The sequence below is a fragment of the Pteropus vampyrus genome, unplaced genomic scaffold (genome assembly GCF_000151845.1).
Source record: "Pteropus vampyrus isolate Shadow unplaced genomic scaffold, Pvam_2.0 Scaffold145, whole genome shotgun sequence".
Taxonomy (NCBI): Eukaryota; Metazoa; Chordata; class Mammalia; order Chiroptera; family Pteropodidae; genus Pteropus; species Pteropus vampyrus.
The window spans coordinates 1,989,478-2,010,668 of NW_011888926.1; the positions used below are offsets into that span (position 1 = coordinate 1,989,478).

The following is a 21,191-nucleotide window of genomic DNA, read 5'->3' on the forward strand; positions in this document are numbered from 1 at the left end:
ATTCAATAATTCAAAGGTTTTTCAGGATAACTGCCTTGGATGAGCGTAAAGCTCCAAAACTCAACCAGCTTGTGACTTCATCATCTAAGCTCCCAGCTACCAGTTTAAAATAATACTTTGCTGGATCTGCTGGCCCCTCCCCAACTACCAACAACTGTATCCCAGCAACCTCGATCACCAGTATACAGATTTTAATCATTATTATTATTTAATGTTTCTTTGTGGTTTGGGCTGGACCAACTGTGAGCAGCCCTTTAGCTGAAGTCAAAACTAGGAGATAGTTGGGTGAGGGACTGACTGAGTTCTGAAAATTGCAACTGTTTTTTAGGCTTTCTAAGAGTTATTTTGGGGACACTGGTGGTAAATAATAATTTCTGTCCTTTCTATTGACAGGTCCACCTTCTCTAGGAAATTATTGGAAGGAACATGAGAAATGTAAGTAGGGATTTTGAAGTATCAACTCAAGGAACTGAAATTGTTTATTTAATTTGGCAATACTATTCTGGATGTATAAAGTTAATTGGCAGGTACCTAACAAATGCCCATTTTTGAGGAATGTGTTTACTAATACATGCAGAGAGGTTGCACAGGTGGCATCTGTCACCACAAACTCTGGCAAATACACAGAGGGAGATGCTGTGGCCTGTGAAAGGGAATTGGGGCTGATTCCTAGCGTTTGTGATGTGTGCAGGTGTTTTCTGGGCTAAGCGTTTTCACCTATCCTATAACCTCGTTTATCCTAAGTACAAACTTAAAAGGCAGGAGTTCTTTTCCTTTTTAGAAACGAGGAGCTGAAGCTTAGGAAACAAGTAAATCTTGCAAAGCTTAGGAAACCAGCCCTATTGGTGCCGAAAAAACTTTTCACTAAAGTTTAGTTTAGTGAAAAAAACTTTTCACTAAACCTCACTCCTCACATTGTTGATCTGGGGTCAGAGTCCAGAAATATTTAATGAGCATCTACTTATGCCAGGTGCTTTTGAGTATTTTATTTCATCCTCATGACAACCCACCATGTCTTTTGCTCGCTTCAGCCGATCACCTTGAAATCAATTAGCCTTAAAAAAAATAGCCCACGCCCTCAACAGCACAGGAGATAAGAGGCTGTAAATCCACGTGACGTTAGAGCCCCCTTTCTAAATACTATGTGGTGCCATCCGGGTACCAACAGCAGCAATTCCTTCAATACATTCCTAACATCTCAAAGAGAGATGTAAAACAAAAATGTGGGCCTTAGGTAACAAATCGAATTGCAAGAGCATTTTCTCCTACTGATGACAGTTGAATCTGAAAATGCCACTGGTTTCCTGTTTTGAATGCGCACAGTATTAATTAATGGGACTGACTACTGAGCTGACGCTTGGACCAATTAGGTGTTACTTACAAAAAAAGTGGAAATTCTAAGATGGCCAGTAAGAAAGAGGAGTCATAGATTGTTAAAAGGCCTTCAGATGCTTAAAGCCGAGCCCTGAGGGAAATTGCGACAGAGGTGGCCTTCCGTCCGAACCCTCCTCCAACTGACCTCCGCAACTCTGTTTTTTTAAAAAAGTATAAATCTGATCAGGTTATTTGTTTTTTCGCCTTTGACGGAAAGACGTTTGTACAGTCAGGAAGAAGCTCAGTGGTTGGCTGGGGTGGAGGCGCAGAGAGGCGCTGACTGCAAACAGACTGCAGGGATCTTCGTGGGGTTGATGAAATCCAAAACTGGATTATGGGGATGGTGGCACAACTCCATAAATTTACTAAAAATTACTGAATTGTACACATAAAAGAGATGAGTTTTATGGGATGTATATTATACCGCAATAAAATTGTTAAAAAAATAGAGAAAACCCCTTTTGGTTTCCCCTCTCCTATCCAGCCAGGGCCCTGCCTGATCCAGCGTCTCCCAACATGCCCAGCGTGTTCCCCGCGCGTGCGCTGTTCAGAGCTGGTGGCAGGTCTTTGCACAGAGGCTCAGTCATCTTGGTGCCTTTGCACGTGATGCCCCTGTGCCTGGGCTCTTCTCTCCCTGGGCGACACTTAGTCTCCTCCTTCAAGACATGGCCTGAGCATCTCCTCTGCCTGGAAGCTCCCCCTGACTTTTCTGAACAAAACCAAGTGACATTGATGTTATTTTTAATTTACACGTCAGGTACCCTCACCAAACCGTGAGCCCTCTAATTATTATTCCCGTTTTCCAGTTGAAGAAACCGAGTTTTAGGTTAAGTAACGGATTCAGGGTCCCACAGTGAATGTAGTGGAGGCGGCGTTTCTGTACATTACTTTCTGATTCCAAAGCCCTTTCTCCTAGCCACGTCGGCGTGAAGTCCCCCTGAGACCACCAGTCAGCCGCTAAACAGACCCCCCATGAAGAGGTGTGTTCATAAAGGTCTCCTCCTCTCGCTCGTTCATCGAGCGGTCCCTGTGCGGGGGTTTTGGGGTCATGGAACAGCGGTCACACAGTGGCACCACAGTGCCTGCCCTCCATGAGTTCACAGGTGGAGATTACAGGTACCCGCCGAGCGATCAGTGATGTACGGGAACTGTGTGCCGTGGGCAATGGTAACAGGAAAGAGAGAGCAATTCTGCCCGGGCATCGGGGCAGAGGTGTCAAGATGAGCGGTGTTTAAGCTGAGTCGTTTATCAGGGACACAAGGGGAAAGGATCCCTCCGCAGAGGACGCAGCATAGGGAAGAGCGTGGGAAGTTGCATCAGGGGACTGAAATAATTTTGCAGAGCTATAGGCTAGGATGTGGGAACGGGCTGGAGAAGCAGACAAGCAGTGTCCCGGGTCTGAGGGCCCTTGGATGTTATTCTAAGACATTTGGTTTTAATCTGTAGGCAGTGGGAGACATTCTAGTGTTTATGAAAGGGGAATGACAGAATTGGTTTACGTTTTAGGTAAAGGTCTGTGGCGGAGTTGAGGCCGAGGATATATTTATCGGAGCAGGTGGAATGGAGGCAGGGAGGCCAGGAGAGAGCTCTTGCAGTTATTTCATTGGAATGAATGTGGAAATGTCCAGTGACTGATAAAAATGGTAACAGCTCACATTCATTGAGCTCTTTCTGTTCGGCCAGATTCTGTGCGAAGCGCTTTGCGTACATCATCTTATTTAACTTTCACAACTACCCTTCCAGTTAAGTATTGTCATCTAAATTTTACACAGGTGGGAGCTGTGAAGGTGATTTGTATAAGGTCACACAGTGATGGACCCAGAATTCAGATCCACATCTGTCTGAATCTAAAGCCCTGAGTCTGCAGACCTAAGTCTGTGCTGCAGACTTAAACACCTGTGACCGGTGTGAGGCGGAATTTCCCCATCTTTGTCCAAGAGAACTTGTGCGTAAAGTTCAAGTCTAGTTGATTCTATGTCTAAGACACAACCCGGATCTGCCCTTTTACCTCCGTCCCCTGCCACCCCAGATGAGGTCGCCATCACTTCTTGCCTGCAGCCCTGGCCTCCTAACTCGTTTCCCTGCATCCTCTCTTGCCACCTGAAACCTGTTCACACAACAGCCTGACCGATCTCTTAACATGAAAGTCAAACTATGCCATCTTCCTCCTTAAAACATTCTCCTTGCCCCTCGCAGTTCTTAAAATTTAACTCCCTTCAGTGGAAGAAAAGGCGCGACCTGCCAGCTGCCCGCCTCGCCAACTGCATCTGGCATCATTTTCCCCGTCTCTCGTTGAATTCCGGCCCCACTGCCCTTCTTCCTGTTGCTAGAACATGCCGAGCTTATTCTTGCCTGGGAAAATTTACATTTATTGTTTCTTTCTAGAATGTTCTTTTCCTAGAGATGCTCCTTCTCGCCATTTAGGTCGCAGTTTAAATGTCATCTCCTGAGCACCCCTGAAGCTCTTTATCATATCACCCTTTTTAATTTTCTTCATTGTGAACTTATCACAATATAATGTTTATTTTCTGCCGCCTTCCACTGAGTTGTAAAAGCTAAAACTTATAGAATGCTTGTACTCGTTAAGTTAAGCACTATTCTATGCTTTAATGTATTAACTTTTTAAATCCTTATAACGGTTCTAACAGGAGGCGGATGGATTCCATTATTATTCCCATTTTACAGATGTGAAAACTGGGTTTTGAGTAGGTTAAGTAACCTGCCCAAGGTCACACAGCTAAGTGGCAGAGCTGGGATTTGAACCCAGGCAGTCTAGCTCCAACACCCACACTCTTAATCAAGTGAAAGCAGGAACCTTATCTTTCCCACCTTTGTGTCCCAGCACCTCGGACACAGCATGGCATTTAGTAGGTTCTCAGTAAAAACTGTGGGATGAAAGAGTGTAGTCATAATAGAAATATAACTACATTATAAACAAAACCTAGGAATCATCTTTGATTCTGCTCTTTCCCACTCACAAATCCATCTGCAAGTTCTGAATCAAAACTACTTCTCACCGCAAAACATATCCCAATACGTATACCTTTCTGCATTCCCATGGCTACCATCCTGTCCAGTTCATGGCCAGCTTTCTCCACTTGCCAACTGGTGACCTAAATCACCGGCCTAGGGTAACTCATCTAACTGGTGACTGATATCTGCTGAAGCAAAGAATCAGGTGTGTTATTGGGGCAGAAGTGTTTGTTTATGCTAAATGACATTCACTGGCTGACTTGAACCCTGGCAGTGTGTCCATTTATCGCCATAACTGGTTTGAGTGGGGTCAGACTCATTAGCACTTAAGCCCCCTGGTGTGCAGTTCTCGAGGCACTCTGAGGCATGGCAGGGAACTCGGGAAACCTAGGGTGTCCGTTTGCGAGGCTGCCATATAACAAAATATCACAGACAGGGGAGCTTATACAACAGAACTTTATTTTCTCACAGTTCTGGAAGTTTAAGATTGTGTTTCTTAAACAGGTTGTGTTTCTCCTGAGGCCTCTCTTTGTCTTGCAGGTGGCCACCTTCTCACTGGGTCCTCAATTCGTCTTTCCTCTGTGTGTGTGCATATTTGTGTCCTAATCTCTTCTTATAAAGGCACCTGTCATATTGGATTAGAACCCACCCATATGACCTTAATTATATCTTCAAATGCAGTCCTAGTCCGAGGTACTGAGAGTTAGGACTTCAACACATAAAGGGAGGGGACACATAATTTGGCCCACAACACACAGTGACATCTGTCTGATACTGCGCAAACTGCTAGCCCGAGGGAGTTTTGACGTCAGCCGGCACCACCTTCCTTTTGATAATGCCACATCTTCGCGAAGCCGAGGTTTTGGAGGCTGCTGTGATGAAAAGCGAATATTGCGTGTAAACCAGTGTGGAACGGGGAACGAGAGTGGCGGTGTCCAGTCTGATTCCAAGGTTCAGGAAGGTGTGTGGCGCCCAAAAGGTGTGCAGTTGTTAGGACGTAAACATTGAGTGTCTTTGGGCTCCTCTACTTAATGAACCGAGCGGTTAAGTATCTCTACGGGCCCAGGGCCATCGTGAAACAATTACTGAATGCAACAGCCAGCATGACTGATGGGAGGAAATTTGGGAACCTTTACTTCCAATAGCTCAGTGGGTCCCAGAGATGAGAAATACCAGGGGCAGTTTTCAGTTGTACAGATTTCTCCGGGACCACCCTAGACCCAGGTCAGTTTGGGGATTAACCGAGCCAGCCCGACTCCTTGGTTAAGGCCTGCAAAAGGCAATCTCTCTTGGCAGATGCCAAACGGAAAGTTAGGGGCTGGGCTGGGATGAGAATCCAGATTCTAAAGGAATCTGTCAGATTCTCCTCTTTGTCAGCATTTCTTGTACCCATATCTGCAAATGTTGTCGTGGCCATCTGTTACTTAAGCGGATCTGACCCTGACCTCAAAGACTGATAGCAATTACATGCACAAACCCCATACTGAATATATCAAGTTTTAAAAAATTTCTATCATACCAAATCTGTATGAGGAAACCTACAAAACTCTGGTGAAAGATACTGAACAAGAGTTAAATGGAGAGATAGTCCATGTTAACACTAAGGAAGACTCAATTATGTCAAGACGTCAGTTCTTCCCAGCGTGATCTTTAGAGTCAATTCAATCCTGATCAAATTCTCACAATAAAATTCATCCATTTAAAATGCACAATCTGATTGATTTTGGCAGATGCATTCCTATCAGCCCCCAAATCTTTGAGCCTCTTGTCTCGTGCCAACCACTTTCCCTTGGAAAACACTAATCTCCTTTTCGACACTAGATTACGGTCTTCTGTAAAATGTCACACAGTACTTAGCCTTTTGCATCTGGCTTTTTTCACTTAGCATGACACTTTGGGGATTCATCCACGTCATGTGTAATAGTCATTTGTTCCTTTCAATTGCTGAGTCATATGCACCGAATGGCCACATCACAGACCGGTTATACATTCGCCAGTCCTGGCCTCTGCAAAACCTCTGATGCCAGCAGAGTGATGCCCCAGCTGGTGAGGACACTTCCCTACACAGATGGACACATCTGCAGGCTGCCACCAGCTCTGTGGCTTCCAGACGGCCCTGCCGTCCTGTACCTAGCATGAACAGGCAGGCTAGTGGGCATTTTCTTAGGCACTGTCTCCTCTGGGCGACAGTGCCCTTGTCTGGAACAGGTAAGCCTCCTGTTCCGGATGAGGGCACTGTCGCCCAGAGGAATTTGTGTCATTCCACCACTAATTTCCTACGTTAACCTTGGGGAGGTTTTTTTAATCTTCCTGCATCTCAATTTTCTTGTGTGTGAAACTGGAGTCACAATGGCACTTATCTCCTGGAGATTTCGTGAGTATTAAATGAAGTGATGTATGTAAAAAGCTTAGCAGTGCCTAGCAGGTAGCAAATTCTCAAAACCTTATAGCTAGAACTGTTATTATGCTATTATCGACCAAAGTCACCCAGCTGGTAGGTGCTGGAACCAGGATTTAAGCCAGTCGACAAGGTTGAAACAAATAAAAAAAACGGGAGAAATGCCAGTTAGTGACAAGGGTTCTGGAAAGCATTAAAACAGGGCCCTGTGCTTGAGGGCGACAGTGTGGCTACTTCCGGCTGAGCTGGAGGACCGCTCTGAGGAGGTAATACTTTAGCTGGGGGCTCCATGATCAGAGGGAGCTCGTCATGCAATGGTCAGGGGCAAGGCAGGGCCAGCTAGAGTGCGCACACCTTGGGGTGGAGCAGGCGTGCTGGGCACCGGCCCAGGGGGCAGGCCAGCGTGGCACAGGGGTTTGCTGGGTGAGCAGGGGGCGTGTGCAGTGGGGATGGCGTGTGACCGGGCCCCGCGCGTGCGGTGAGAGCAAGTGCTCTGGAAGGGAAAGGAGTGTTTGTGGTCAGCAGTCGGAACAGCTTTCTGGAAGAAGAGGGTCTTGAGCCACCACTGAGTGCTTCCTGTGCGTCCCTGGCTCTGTGCTAAGGGCCACGGATGGTTGCAGTGTGACCTGGAGACGAGACTTGCAGAGAAGCTGGGGAGTTACCTGGGAAAGGCCGGCTGGCCGGCAGACGGATTCCCACAAGGGGACACTCAGCACCTTAGCAAGTCGGCTGTGGTCCTTGGCCTGGACCTCTGCCTGCAGGCTCAGAAACCCAGCTCAGCACAACGAGGGCATTTCCCGTTCTCAAGGCCCCACACGCGATAATCAAGGGTGCAGCGGCTCGTGGAACAAACGCTAGTTTGTGAATTTACGTGGAGAAATGGAGAACTGAGTCAGCACGCCCTTTCGGGAGGCAGACCAAGGGGGATGCCAGGTTACCACTGGGCCGTCGCTGGGAGATCCGGGAACGAGCGGTGCGAGATGGCTGGCAGTGAGCGTCATCAAGTGCCGAGAGCCTGAGGACTCGTGGGCATGTCCGGGCTGACCCTTCGCCGGGGCTGGGATGTGCCTCGGAGCCGGCACTGTCCCCCTTGATGGAGCAAGGTGGGCGTATCAGACCACCCTCTTTCTCTGTTGCCTTTGTCGACCGGCCCTTCTTCTGACGTGTTAAGAACGCCAGTTGGGAATGGCAGTGTAGACCTGCTGGTTCTTTGTAGTGACTGTGTATCTTTGAACTGATCCATTTGAGGACATTCAACTTCACACTTTCATTTATTTCTCTAAGTGGTTGGGAGAACATAATATTTTCTTATAATTAAAAAAAGTTTTGGTATCAGGGTAATGTTGATTTTATTAAATGAGTTGAGAAGTGTTCTTACTATTTTCTGAAAAAATTTGTGTATGATTTATATTATTTCTTCCTTTTTTGTTTGATAGAAATCATTAGTGAAATAATCTCGGCCTGGAATTCAGTTTGTGGGATGTTATTAACTGTAAATTCTATTTCTTAAATAGATTGAGAGCTACTTAGATTTTCTATTTCTCTTGTATCAATGTTGATAATTTTGTGTTTCAAGCAGTGTTTCCGTTTCGTATAAATTGGCGGATGTGTTGGCATACACATCAGGATTATTACATCTCGATGAATTGACACCTTTATCACAAGGATAAAGAATATCTCTCTTTATCCGTGATGATGTTTCTTGTTCTGAAGTCTGCTTTTTCTGATATTAATTTTGCCACTCCAGTTTTCTTTTGTTTACCATTCGCATGTATATCTTTTCCCATCTGTTACTTTAACCTATCTGTGTCTCTCCATTTAAAGTAGATTTCTTATGGAGAGCATAGAGTTGGGTCTCGTCTTTTTAAAAATCCAAAAAGAAAAAAGAAAAAGAAAAATCCAATCTAATGATGTCTACATTTCGGTTGGAGCGTTTAGAACATTTGCATTTATTATAATTGTCATTATGATTGAGTTTAAATCTTATATCTTCTTGTTTTTCTATCTGTTCTTACATTTTTTCCCCCTTTTATTATCTTTTGCATTAATTTAGTAATTTTAAAAATTCCATGTGAAAAAGTCTATTTGCCTTCATTTTTGAAGGTTATTTTCTCTGGTTATGGAATTCTAGGTTGACACTTTTTTTCATTGTTTTCTGGCTTGCATAGAAATTTATAGTCATCTTTGTTCCATAATGTATCTTTGTATCTTCTGGTGGCTTTTAAGATTTTCTTTTTATTACTGTCTTCAGTGATTTTATTATAATGTGTCGATATGATTTTCTATATGTTTATCCTGCTTATGGTTCATTGAGCTTCTTGGATCTGTGAGCTTAAGGTTTATATCAAATTTGGAAATTTTTCTGTCATTAAAAATTTTTTTTCAGTCTACAGCCATGCCACCTCGAACAAGTCCGATCCCGTCTGATCTTGGAAGCTAAGCAGAGTGGGGCCTGGTTAGTACTTGGATGGGAGACTACCTAGGAAGGCCAGGTGCTGTAGGCGTAAAAAATAAAAAATAAGGGATTGTAGGCTGACAAGGTTCTTGCAACCCGGGAGGTCAGCCAAGGGTTGCCTCGCCTAAAAAAATAAAAAATTGAAAAAATAAATTGTTTTCTCCCTCTTTATCTGGAACTTTTTTTTTAAACACCTACAGCACCTGGTCTTCCTAGGTGGTCTCCCATCCAAGTACTAACCAGGCCCCACCCTGCTTAGCTTCCGTGATCAGACGGGATCAGGCACATTCCACAGGGTGGCATGGCGGTAGACTGCCTGGAACTTTAATTACACACCTATTAGGTCGCTCGATGTTGCCCTACAGAGGCTCTGTTCATTTCCTTCAGTCTTTTTCCTGTTTCGTTTTGTTTCTATTGTGATGTCTTTAAATTCACCAATCATCATTTCCTGTGGTGATTCATCTTCTGTTAATCCCATTCAGTGAATTCTCTCAGAAGTTCCATTTGTGAGAGTAATGAGTGTCTTCCCACTAACCCCCACTCAGGGCGGCGTTCGGCACAGGCCTGTGCTTTACCATTCAGCCCTACGTTGCTGCACGAATAGAAGTGTCCAATCACATACCCTTTAGATGTGCTGTGTTTTCTTTCTTCTTTACTGTCTTTTCTTTTTTTTTCTGTCTGTGACCGCCTGTGACAACCTGAGGTTTTGAGGCTGTTGTTCTGTGTAACCAGGCAGTTACCAGCTAATGCTTCATTTCATGTTCTCGTCACCAGGCCATGTATGGAAAATGGTTCTCAACCTGTTGCAAGGCCTTGTTGCAAGGACACAGCCATGTCTCCCTTCCTTTTTTTTAGTGTTATCCTATCAGGCCTTGTTCTATGTGCAAACGAGGAGGAAAGGCTAGAATTCATGGCCAGAAATCTCTCCATCCTTTTGACGAATTGATTGACAGCATCCAGGAGGGAAAGAAATAACATATGAATCATTGCTTTGCAGTTTACAACATATTTTCATTAGCACAATGTTATTTAATCTTTTTATTGTGGTAAAATATATATAACGTTTACCATTTTAACCGTTTTTAAGTGTACAATTCAGTGGTGTTCAGTACGTTCACATTGCCGTGCCGCCCAAATTAAACTCTGTCCTTAGCAAACCATAACCCCCAGTTCCCTTCGTCCCCAGCCCCTGAAACCACACTTCTACTTTCTGTTTCTACGAATTCGACTATTCCAGATCCCTCACATAAGTGGACTCATACAGTATTGGTCCTTCTGTGTCTGAAGGACACAGGTTTATTTCACTCATACAGTATTGGTCCTTCTGTGTCTGAAGGACACAGGTTTATTTCACTGAGTATAATGTTGTCAAGTTTTAAGTTGTAACTTTCTCAGAATTTCTTTTTTAAGGAATAATACTGATATGTATATATGACCTTTTTTAAAATCCATTCATCCGTTGATGGACGCTTGGGATGTTTCCACTTGGCTATTGTGAATAATGCTGCTGTGAGCACGGGTGCACAAATATCTGCTCAAGTCTCTGCTTTCAGTTCTTTAGTGGATATACCCAGAAATGGAGTTGCTGGATCACGTGGTAATTCTGCGTTTAATTTCTGAGGACGCACCGTACTGTTTCCACAGTGGCTACTTCATTTTACATTCTCACCAGCAATGCGCGAGAGTTCTAATTCCTGCACGTTCTCACCAGGAATCATTTATCTTATCCACTGAGTGAGGTAGGAGGCTGCACAATATTATCTCCATTTCAGAGATGAGACAATTAAGAGCAGTTTCCTAGCACCTTTGAAGTTCATAGTATTGTTGACTATAATTACAGTGCTGTGCATTAGAATGCCCAGGACTTATTTATCTACTTTTTCCAAGTGTGTCCCCTTCAACAACATCTCCCCAATTCCCTCCCCAGCCCAGTCCCTGGTAACAACTATTCTACTCTCTGTTTTTATGAATTCAGCTTTTTTAGACTCTACGTATAAGTGTATCATGTAGTATTTGTCTTTCTCTGACTCATCTCACTTAGCATAATAATACCCTAAAGGTCCATACGTGTTGTCAAAAGTGGCAGGATGTCCTTTTTCATGGCTGAATAATAATCGCTGTATTTATATACCACTGTTTCTTTATTCATTCATCTGTTGGCAGACACTTAGGTTGTTTCCTTAACCTTTTGAATTTATAGTTTACTCTGACTTTGTATATAGCTTACCTCTTCACTTTGTCTTTCTTGGTCAGCTCTCCCTTCTGTCTCCAGGGCTTATCATACGCAGTGGGCCTTTGATGCTTTGTAAATGGGAAATGACTGATGTCATGGTTCGGGTTATGAGTTGGGAGATGTTATCTGCTCCTTATTCTCCCTTTTGGGTTAATTTCTGTATAGGGAGGAAGGAGGATGATAAACTTTCCCCTCAAAAATGTCTGGTTTGGTAAGATGATTATATCGTTATTGAGCATTCGTTTATAAAGTGTGTTATCCAGTTTTTTCCCTCTCTATATCTTTATCAAAAGATGGAAGGTGATCTTAGAAGTCTCAGTCTTTTCCGCTCTCAGTAGAAACTCAGTACATCCCGAGGCAAGTACATCTCTACTTCTCCTGGGACAAATTTCCCTCAGGCGACAACTAAGGGCAAGGCTTCTTCCCCTTTCTAATCGTCCTTCATACCACCCTGTTGACTTTCCTGGCTTCCCATCTGCAGGTCAAACATCCCCAGAACTTCATGTGGGGCTCTTGGGAGGGTGGCCCCCAACTCAGCCCTGTCCTGGCTGGCCCTCCAGCTGGTCTGCGGCCTTTTGTTTTTTTAACTGAGATGTAATTCACATACCATAAAATTCACCCTTTGAAAGCTTATAGTTCAGTGGCTTTTAGTATATTCACAGAACTGTGCAACCATCACCGCTGTCTAATTCCAGAACATTCTCATCACCCTGCAAAGAAACCCCATACCCATCGGCAGTCACTCTCCATTCTCCCCTTCACCCAGCCCCTGGCAACCACTCATCTACTTTCATCTCTCAGTTTGGCTGTGCTAGACATTCTGTAGAGATGGACTCATACAATATGTGGCCTCGTGTGTCTGGCTTCTTACACTGAGCATGTTTTCAGAGTTCAGCCATGTCGTTGCATAAATCAGCACTTCTTTCTTCTAATGGCTGAATAATATCATGTGGATATCCATTCATCAGTCGATGGACACTTGAGTTGTTTATTATTTCAATATTTTGAATGATGCTGCGATGAACATTTGTGAACAAGTTTTCATGTGAACATGGTTTCGGTTGTCTTGGATATATATTAAGGAGTAGATTGCTAGGTCATATAATAACTCTTATGTAAAACTTTTTTTATTATATTATAGAGATATTTATTGGGATAAATTTTTTGCAGTGTGCAAATTATTCTTACAAATATTTAACTTTTTAGAGGAACTGCTCCGATTTTCCTAAGTGGCTGTACCATTTTACATAACTACCAGCAGTGTATGAGGGTTCCAGTTTTGCCACATTCTAACCAACACTTGTTATTGTCTTTTTGATTATAGCCATCCTAGTGGGTATGAAGTGGTACCTCATTATTTTGATGATTTGCATTTCTATAATGACTAATAATGTTGGGCATCTTTTCATATGTTTATTGGACACTTGTATATCATCTTCAGAGAAATATCTATTTAAATCCTTTGCCTATTTTTTCATTGGGTTGTCTTTTTATTGTTGAGTGTCAAAATTTTTATAGTCTGGACACAAAGACCCTTATCCGATATGATTTACTAATGTATTATATTCCATTCAGTGGGTTATTTTTACACTCTCCTTAGTGTCATTTGATGCACAAAAACCTTTAATATTAATGAAGTCCAATTTTTTTTGTTGCTTGTGCTTTCAGAGTCATATCTAAGTAACCATTGCCTAACCCAAAGTCATGAAGATTTATACCTACATTTTCTACGATTTTTATAGTTTTAGCTCTTACATTTAGGTCTATGATCTATTTTGAGTTAATTTTTGTATTTGGTGTGAGTTAGAGGTCCAACTTTATTTTTTTGAATGTATCTAGTTGTTCCAGCACTATTTGTTGAAAAGACTCTTCTTTCTCCATTGAGTTGTCTTAGCACCCTTATCAACTGTGACCATAAATATATGGGTTTATTTCTGGACTCTATTCCATTGATCTAAATGTCCGCTCTTATGCCACTACTATAGTCTCGATTAGTTTTGTAGTTTGAATTTTGAAATTGGGAAGTGTGAGTCCTCCAAATTTATACTTCTTTTTCAAGACTGTTTTGGCTATTTTGGTTCCTTTGCATTTCCATGTGCATTTTAGAATCAGCATGGCAATTTCTGCTAAAAAAAAAAAAAAAAAAAGCCAGCAGATATTTTGATAGGGATTGCATTGAATTTCTAGATCAATTTGAGGAGTAGTACTTTCTTAACATTAGTTCTTTTTGGTCTTCCTGTACATGAATGTCTTTTCATTTAAGTCTAATTTCTTTCAATGGTGTTTTGTTGTTGTCAGTGGACAAGTCTTGCACTCCTCTAGACATCTTCTTTTTGATGCCGGCTTGGGTGCTGTTTAAACAGGTGACGTCATGATAAACATCTCATTCCAGGAAACTATCTGTCCAGAGATTAGTTTCCTTAGTTGTAAAAGAAAACTGGAGAGCTTATCTTTATGATTCCTTACCACCCACTTTTTAATTTTTAGTCTGTATTTTGAATTTGCTTGGAACAGGACCTGTGTGTCGTACATTTATCAGTTAATTTGCTGCCATCACTAGGGCTTCTCTACAGTATGAAAGATAAAAGATATGGAGAAGAAAGGCTTTGGAGCCTAACAGAACTTTCTGGTAAGCCTTTTACTGGCTGTGTGATCTTGAGCAAGTTATTTCATCTGAGCTGCAGTTTTCTCATGTCAGCTGGGGCCGTTTGGGGGGATTCAGTAACCTAAGTCAGTGAGAGCACCTGGAATACCGCCAGCCGCATTGGGTCAATTTCCTGGATCGATGTCTTAGAAATAGCCCAATTGGACACTTGTGGCTCTTTTTAGCTCTTCCCAGTTTTTCATTGTGTTAATTTTCAAATACACAGAAACACTGTAATCAAATTCTTATAGTGCTGACTCTAGAATAATCCATACCTTCCCTGTCCCCAGCACTACCTCTGGCCTGAGCAAGGACAGATTTTTTTCTCCTCCCCATTTAATTAGGTATTTCTGTGGCCACTTCCCTGCAAGGTTGCAGTGAAATGTGGTCCAACACTTCAACCCAGCTGTCGTTAGCCAGAGGCTAGAGCTATGAAAGCTGTAAATTTACTGCTTGGAAAAAGATTAGAATTCTAAATATTTCTTTTGGGGGCTCAGATCAATCCTGGGTTCCTACTAATAGAGAGCAAAATGGGGGTCTTTCTGTAACAGGCATTCAGCAGCTTCTATAATCTGGTCTCAGCCAAGGGGACCTGAAGCTCTTGAGGATCTAACTCTTCACTCTCCTGGGTGGGGTCCCTTCTCACTCCTCTCCGCCTTCACCCATTCATCTCCCCGCCAGTTCAGTTTAAATACCATCCTTCCAGCAACTTTTCCAATTCCCAGAAGTCAGGTTCCTCCCCTACTCTATCTCGTTCCCTGCTTACAGAACTTAACACTTTCTATATGATTTAAGCATCATCCTACCTTTTCTAGCTCTCAAACTGGCTTGAGGGCAGAGCTGCATCCTGTCCATGAGTGCCCTTTCCAGCCAGGCACAGAACGTAGGTGCTTCATCTACCTCTGATGCACCAGTGACCAGAGGCAGGTGGATGCTTGATACTCTCTCTCGGGGAAGGGGTCAGCCCATTAATGTTGAGTGTGCAAGGTCACCTCACATTAGGATACTGGTAATTTTCGAGACAATGTAACTTTCTTTAGCCCTTAGCAGACTGTCATATAGTGTAAAACTCTGATAAAAACAAGACCTGCCAAATGGTGCCAAAGCAGCTTACTAAGTAGTCTCCGAATTGTTCAAAGCTAATGTAACATGCAGTAGGGGTAGTAAACTCTCCATTCTTTAACACCTAGCACAGTACCGGACTCACTGTTGTTCATCAATCTCCCAGCCTTCCAAGTTTTATTTTTTTAAATATGGAATGCTGAACGAATCTGCCTGTCATCCTTACGCAGGGCCATGCTAATCTTCTCTGCATCGTTCCAGTTTTAGTATATGTGGTGCCGAAGCGAGCACCCACGTTTTATTTCCACGTATTTTCCTTTCCTAATACCCTCATTTCCTAATACCCTCCTGGGACTTCTTGGTTGGCAGTTAGCAAAAACAAAGTGTGACAGAGATTACAGAGGTAGTCACCCTAGCTTTCACACTTTTTCGAGAAACTGTTGTGACTTACTTAGGTAGAAAAGAGCCCACTTAAGCGCTCCTTTTCATCCCTGTAAGATGAGGGGATCAGAAGTCCATGAGGTCACCCATAGGGGACCATGGGAAAAGGTCCCATATCATGTTAAAGGCTAATATCAATTCAAATTGATAAAATTGACATTTAGCTGGTACTTGTGTTTTTCTCTGAACTTCGGACAAATTTACTAAAGTCCATGTGTGAATTCACTTTGTATAACAGGGAGGCTGAGTTACACTTTCACTTTCTCCTGGGTTCTCTGCATCAAGAACTTACACTAACGCCTCCTAAGACAAAGATGTGAGGGCAAGAAGTGAAACAAAGTCAGCTGTCTGTCTCACACAGTTTATTTAACAATAGTAATAAGAAATCAAATTTAACAGTCTATACAGTGATCCAAAGTTCATATTTATAAGTAATCAACTTTAATTGCATGATTTACAACAGTTGAGGGTTTTTGCTTTCTATTTTCAAGTTTTACAGAAAGTGTGTGTGTGTGTGTGTGTGTGTGTGTGTGTGTGTGGTGTGGGGGCAGGGTAAGGAGGAAGAAAGCAAGCAAAGAAACCCCAGGGATATTTTGCATGTTAAAATCATCCCACTGGAATCGTTTCTTACCCTCTTTTTAATTTTTTCCTTTGTTAGATGTAAAAATAACAAAAAAATTCTTTCGAGAAACAGAACCACAATATATAATACATCAATTTGGCAGCTGCCCCTGTATATTTTGAAAAAAGTCATTTTTCTCTCTACATGTACAAATTATTTTAATACTTGAAGTTTTTACGCTCAGACTTACAGAATAGAAAATTTTCTGGAGCACAAAAGTTGACTTGAGAGGGGAGGAAAGGTTTCTTTTTTTTTCTTTTTTTTACATTTTTAAAAGAATGAAATCTTTGCACCCAGAGAAAAAAAATTGGTATTTTAATATATATTTATATATATTTATATATATATAGAATGTAATTTTAAAGTAACATTAACCCCTTTTGTCCTCTGGTTTTAGAAATGTTCTTTAACTCTTCCATAAAGTGAGGAAAATAGGGAAAAATGTCAACCATCTGCACCAGTAAATAATAACTATTAATATTACATATTTTCATTAATTTAAAAAAAATAATAAAACCTATTGGAGGTGCAAGGCAGGAGCATGTGGGTGGCTTCACAGACCTCAGCCTCCTCCCAGTGCACACTTGAACCACACACACAAAGGGAAAAAAGAGGCTGATGGTAACCAGCCATAACAAAAATATATTCTTTGTATTCTATCATCCCTCAGGTTCATCTTGCATGTTTGCTTTAAACCACAAACAGCTACTGCACAGTTCTTATGTGTTCCAAGGAAAATTGTCTTTTATGCTAAGAAAGATTCAAAAAAATTGTTTTCAGTACAAAACAGTCCTGTTAAGAGAAAATAATTTTTTTGCTCCCAAAATACTACAAGGTGTCTCTAGTGTATGTCTAGTGTACTCTGTGAGAGGGTTGAATTCAAGTCTGAGTTGTCGGTGCTGAGTCCCAGGTCCGTGGCGCTTGCACCATGGAGGTTTGCCATGCCTGGATTGCTAGTGAGCTGAGAAAGCATCGAATTCTGGTCCGGGCTGGCAAAGTGCCCTTGTTCCATGGGGTTGGCCTGGGCAGCTACCAGTCCCGGATGTGGAGAACTGGTCTGCGGGGAAACGTGGTGTGGAGAAGGCTGAGGTTGCATCCTTGGGGAAGGGCTGGAGTGGGGGGGCTGAGACTGTGGCCGTGGAGAATGGACAGGCTGGGGAGAACGCACTTGATTGGAGAGAGAAGAAGGGATCTGCTGGCCTTGTAGGTGTGGGGACTGAGCCTGATTCGGGAGCATATGCTGTTGGGGGCTCATGGGGTTGGGCTGAGCAGGAGACCCCATCTGTTGCTGAAGGAGTCGCTGCTGATAAACCTGCAGACTGGCTCCTGCCTCCGGTCCCAGAGCCTGGGGGAGCTGGCCCATTGGTCCCATGTTCCCTTGTTGCATCTGCTGCATGTGATGCTGCATCCGCTGCTGCTGCTGCTGCTGCTGCTGTGGGGGGTAGCCAACTCCTTGGGGTTGCTGAAACTGGTTATGGTTGGCCATCCCAGGGCCAATGCCTGGCCCTGCACCCTGCTGCTGCTGCTGCTGCATCATCTGCTGTCGTCTCAAGATGTCTCGGAACTGTGAAGGCATGGCGTTGTGATTCATGTTCACCTGCTGAGCCTGGGGGCTCATCCCTCCCACGGGCGGCTGCAGTTGCTGCTGTGGCTGCTGCTGAGGAAGGCCGGCCCTCTGGACACCCGCCTGCATGGCGTTCATGTTCTGCATGGCTGGATTGGAGTGGACCCCCTGCTGACCTGGCATGGCAGGGGGCTGGAGCCCTGGCTGGCCCTGGGGCATGCCAGGCTGCCCAGGGAGGGACTGTGGATTAGAGTTGGCATACTTGGCAGCCCGCTGCTTGATGAATGCAGCCAACAGCTGGGGGTTGGCGTGAAGGATACTAAGCACCTGTTGCTGCTGTAGGGGAGAGCTGGGAGACCTGAGAGTCCGCAAAAGGTTTTGTAAGGCTTGTTGAGACACAGTGCCTGGTTTGAGAGGGCTCACACCTACCTGGCCCAGTCCTGGTTGGGGAGCCATGTTCAAGGGCTGACCATGTTGGGCCACTGACATCATGGCTGGCCTGGGCATCCCGGTCTGGAGTTGCTGGGGCTGAGGCAATCCTCCTTGGGCCCACGGTGGCTGTTGTTGCATCCCGGTGGGTCCCATCCCTGGCTCCAAATGCCCACCGGGACCTCTGGCCATGGGAGGTGGGTTCATACCTATGGGGGCCATTGGAGTCATCTGAGGCATCTGGTGCTGGATCGGCCTTTGAAAAATTTGCACGTGGGCCATCTGGCGCTGCGTCTCAGCCGCCCTCTGAATCTGCATTGCCATTTCCACTGCTGCAGGTGGGGGCCCTGGAAGGGGTGGCTGAGCGGTCTGAGGAGGGGTTGGAGGGGTCACCTGGCCTGCTGCCTTACCCTGGGACACAGGGCCAGCAGCTTGAGTCCTGGGCAAGTAGGGCGGCATGCTGTTGGGAGGTGTGGGCTGGGGCTGAGGAGGGGGTGGGGGCTGAGGCGTCTGTGGGGTGGTGGGCTGCTGGCTGGTTGGCGTGGTCGGAGTGGCAGGAGTGGGGGAGGGCAGGCCCTGTTGCTGCCCCACCACACCGGTCCGCTGCATGCTGGCCATCCTCCTTCGGAGCATCTGTGCCTGCTGTAGCCGGTGCTGCAGCTGCTGCTGCCGGAGCTTTTGCTTGATGTTTAGGCAGAATGGGACAGGGCACTTGTTCTCCTGGCAGTGCTTGGCATGGTAGCAGCAGAGGGCAATGAGCTGCTTGCAGATGGGGCACCCTCCATTGGTTTTCCGTTTGCAACCCTTGGTGTGTTGTACAACCCGCTTCATCTTCTGGCAGGAGGGCAGGGAGCAGTTGGCATTTCGGCACTGGCAGGCATGGACCAAGGACTGGATGCAGCGTTGGATGCTCAGGCGGCGAGAGTCTCCTGGGCTCTGGGTGGCTGCAGCCTGCTGGCTGTTGCTTTCGTCATCCAAGCCAAGACCTAGTTTCTCCATTTTGTGGTCATGGTTTTTAGTGTTATAGCAGGTGATACACAAATCGTAATCCTGGGGGAAAAGAACACAAGTGCAGGTCAACTCTCCAAGACTGAAGTCATGCAAAAGCACTTTACATATTCTGCTTGGGCTCATAAGCCCCTTTCTGGAGAAAACTCTTCAGTCCACCACTCCCGGACGAGGCCGGGCTCCTCCCACCTCCTTCTATTACTTGCCACTGGCCCTGGAAAACCTCCAGTGCCCTGTCATCTGCACCATCTGGGCCTACCTCACACACGGTGCAGTGCCAGCGGGTCTCCACGTGGTGCTTGCACTCGTTGCAGGTGTAGACGAAGCGGTCCTGGCTCTGGGTGTGCAGCTCCACCAGCATGCACATGGTAGACCACTGGGCTCTTCGGAGGGATGAGAACTCCAGGTGCTTGTCCCTTGCGAGGGTGAGAAAGGCATCCCGCCCATCCATCAGATCGCAGGGGATGAGGGGGTCAGGATCAATGATGGGTGGCAGGGAGTTGGCGGCAGGGCCAGCGATGAGACGGATCACAAAGAAAACCTGCAAAACAGAAAATCTCATCTGTCTCTGGAATGAAAGCACCTCAAGGCACTGGACCAACCGCAGCTGGTGGGCGAGTCAGACGGGATGCCTGTGAGGCTGATGAACACTGAGTTAGTTTCAAAACCACACCATGAGGATTAAGTGATGTACGGCTCATTCCTGTTTCACACATCGCTGGTCTCCTCTCTGAGTCTGTCTATACAATGGGCCTAAAATCTACATCTTAGCTTTTCTACCTCATTCTATAATTCCTTCAAAATAAGAATGGTTCAAGTCAGGTACAGCACATGTCCAGTGGACATTCTTCTTCAAAGAAGTGTACTTTGAGATGCAATCCATGGCTTCATCTGAATCTAATCACAAGGAAACAAAGATAAAAAGAAACTGAGTGACATTCTACAAAACAATCGGCCTGCACTCTTCAAGAAAATGCCCGTGGCACAAAAGAAAAGAAGGCTGGGCACTGAGTCACGGCAATTCAACACAACATGCGATCCTTTAGTACAGTATGTAAGGACTAGACATTAGACGGTGGACACTGGGTTGTTTCCTGAGTGTGAAACCTATGCAGAGAATGTCTTCTTCCTTAAAGAGTACCAGCTGAAATAGAGATAAAGAAAATATAGCAAAATGTTAACTGGTGACTCTAAGTGAAGGCTATGGGAGGTCTTCTATGCAACTTTCCTAAGTTTGGAAGAAAAAAAAAACAACAAAAACACCAATAATATTGGCTGGGGTGGTAAAGATAAAAAAGCTTCCTTGCTGTAGAAGCAGCAAAATTTTTGTTCATTGAAGTTTGAAACAATATAACCACCATTAAATAACATAACCAGTAAAGGCTGCAACAAGAAGCCGGCATATGTGTATCTGAAATTAATTAGCATAGAAATAAAACTCTTAATAATACCTTCAAGAAATTAAGACATTATGAACAACTGCTGTTTGCCCACTATATTGTTTTCAGAGACTGAAAACCTATGCGAATTGGCAGTATGACTTATAACTTGGGAAACAACGTTTGCATAAAAGGAATCTTTTAAGATACGGTACATTTTAAAAAATATAACACAAGAGAGCACACACTGAGTAGAACTATATCAAACAGAAGCCTGAAGTTAAAAGCATCAGGGGAGGATTGTGATGTGAATCTGACCTTATACTATTGGATTTAAGATTGTAGCTAAAAGAAGGCACTCATAAAGCAAGGAAGAACAGTTTGAAAACGTGACAGAGGAAAGCGCTGAATCGAACAAGTGGGGAAATGCCTGTAACAACCTGTTAAAAAATAGAGGCTGACTCAAACCACCTGGTGACCCCCTAGGAAATCTTCACTGTGGCCAACCCTCCGATAACCATCACGACTGATTCCACTGTATGCGACTCTAGAGCTAAGACAATACTTGAATTTAACCTAATCGACAACTTTAGATTCTAATTCCTAATT

At 44.3% G+C, this 21,191-nt stretch overlaps 1 protein-coding gene, 1 non-coding gene and 2 pseudogenes across 4 annotated transcripts in view; 1 reads left to right on the forward strand and 3 right to left on the reverse strand.

Moving 5' to 3' along the window:
* Positions 1-9,130: 9,130 nt before the first annotated feature.
* LOC111745058 lies at positions 9,131-9,249 on the forward strand (annotated as a pseudogene).
* A 142-nt stretch (positions 9,250-9,391) lies between these two features.
* Positions 9,392-9,513, reverse strand: LOC111745053 (annotated as a pseudogene).
* A 5,811-nt stretch (positions 9,514-15,324) lies between these two features.
* Positions 15,325-15,430, reverse strand: LOC111745030. The gene has a single exon (XR_002782471.1). It is a non-coding gene; the product is annotated as a U6 spliceosomal RNA (small nuclear RNA).
* A 495-nt stretch (positions 15,431-15,925) lies between these two features.
* EP300 (E1A binding protein p300) overlaps positions 15,926-21,191 on the reverse strand; it is a 68,517-nt gene continuing 63,251 nt past the window's right edge. For 2 of the 3 annotated variants that reach the window (XM_011369056.2, XM_023535934.1), the window contains exons 31-32: positions 19,463-19,744; positions 15,926-19,245 (exon numbers count right to left, since the gene is read on the reverse strand). In XM_011369056.2, the coding sequence (XP_011367358.1) occupies positions 17,044-19,245; positions 19,463-19,744 (2,484 nt within the window). In that variant the 3' untranslated portion in view covers positions 15,926-17,043. The remainder of the gene's footprint in view (positions 19,246-19,462; positions 19,745-21,191) is intronic. The other variant, XM_011369055.2, reaches the window with a different exon arrangement.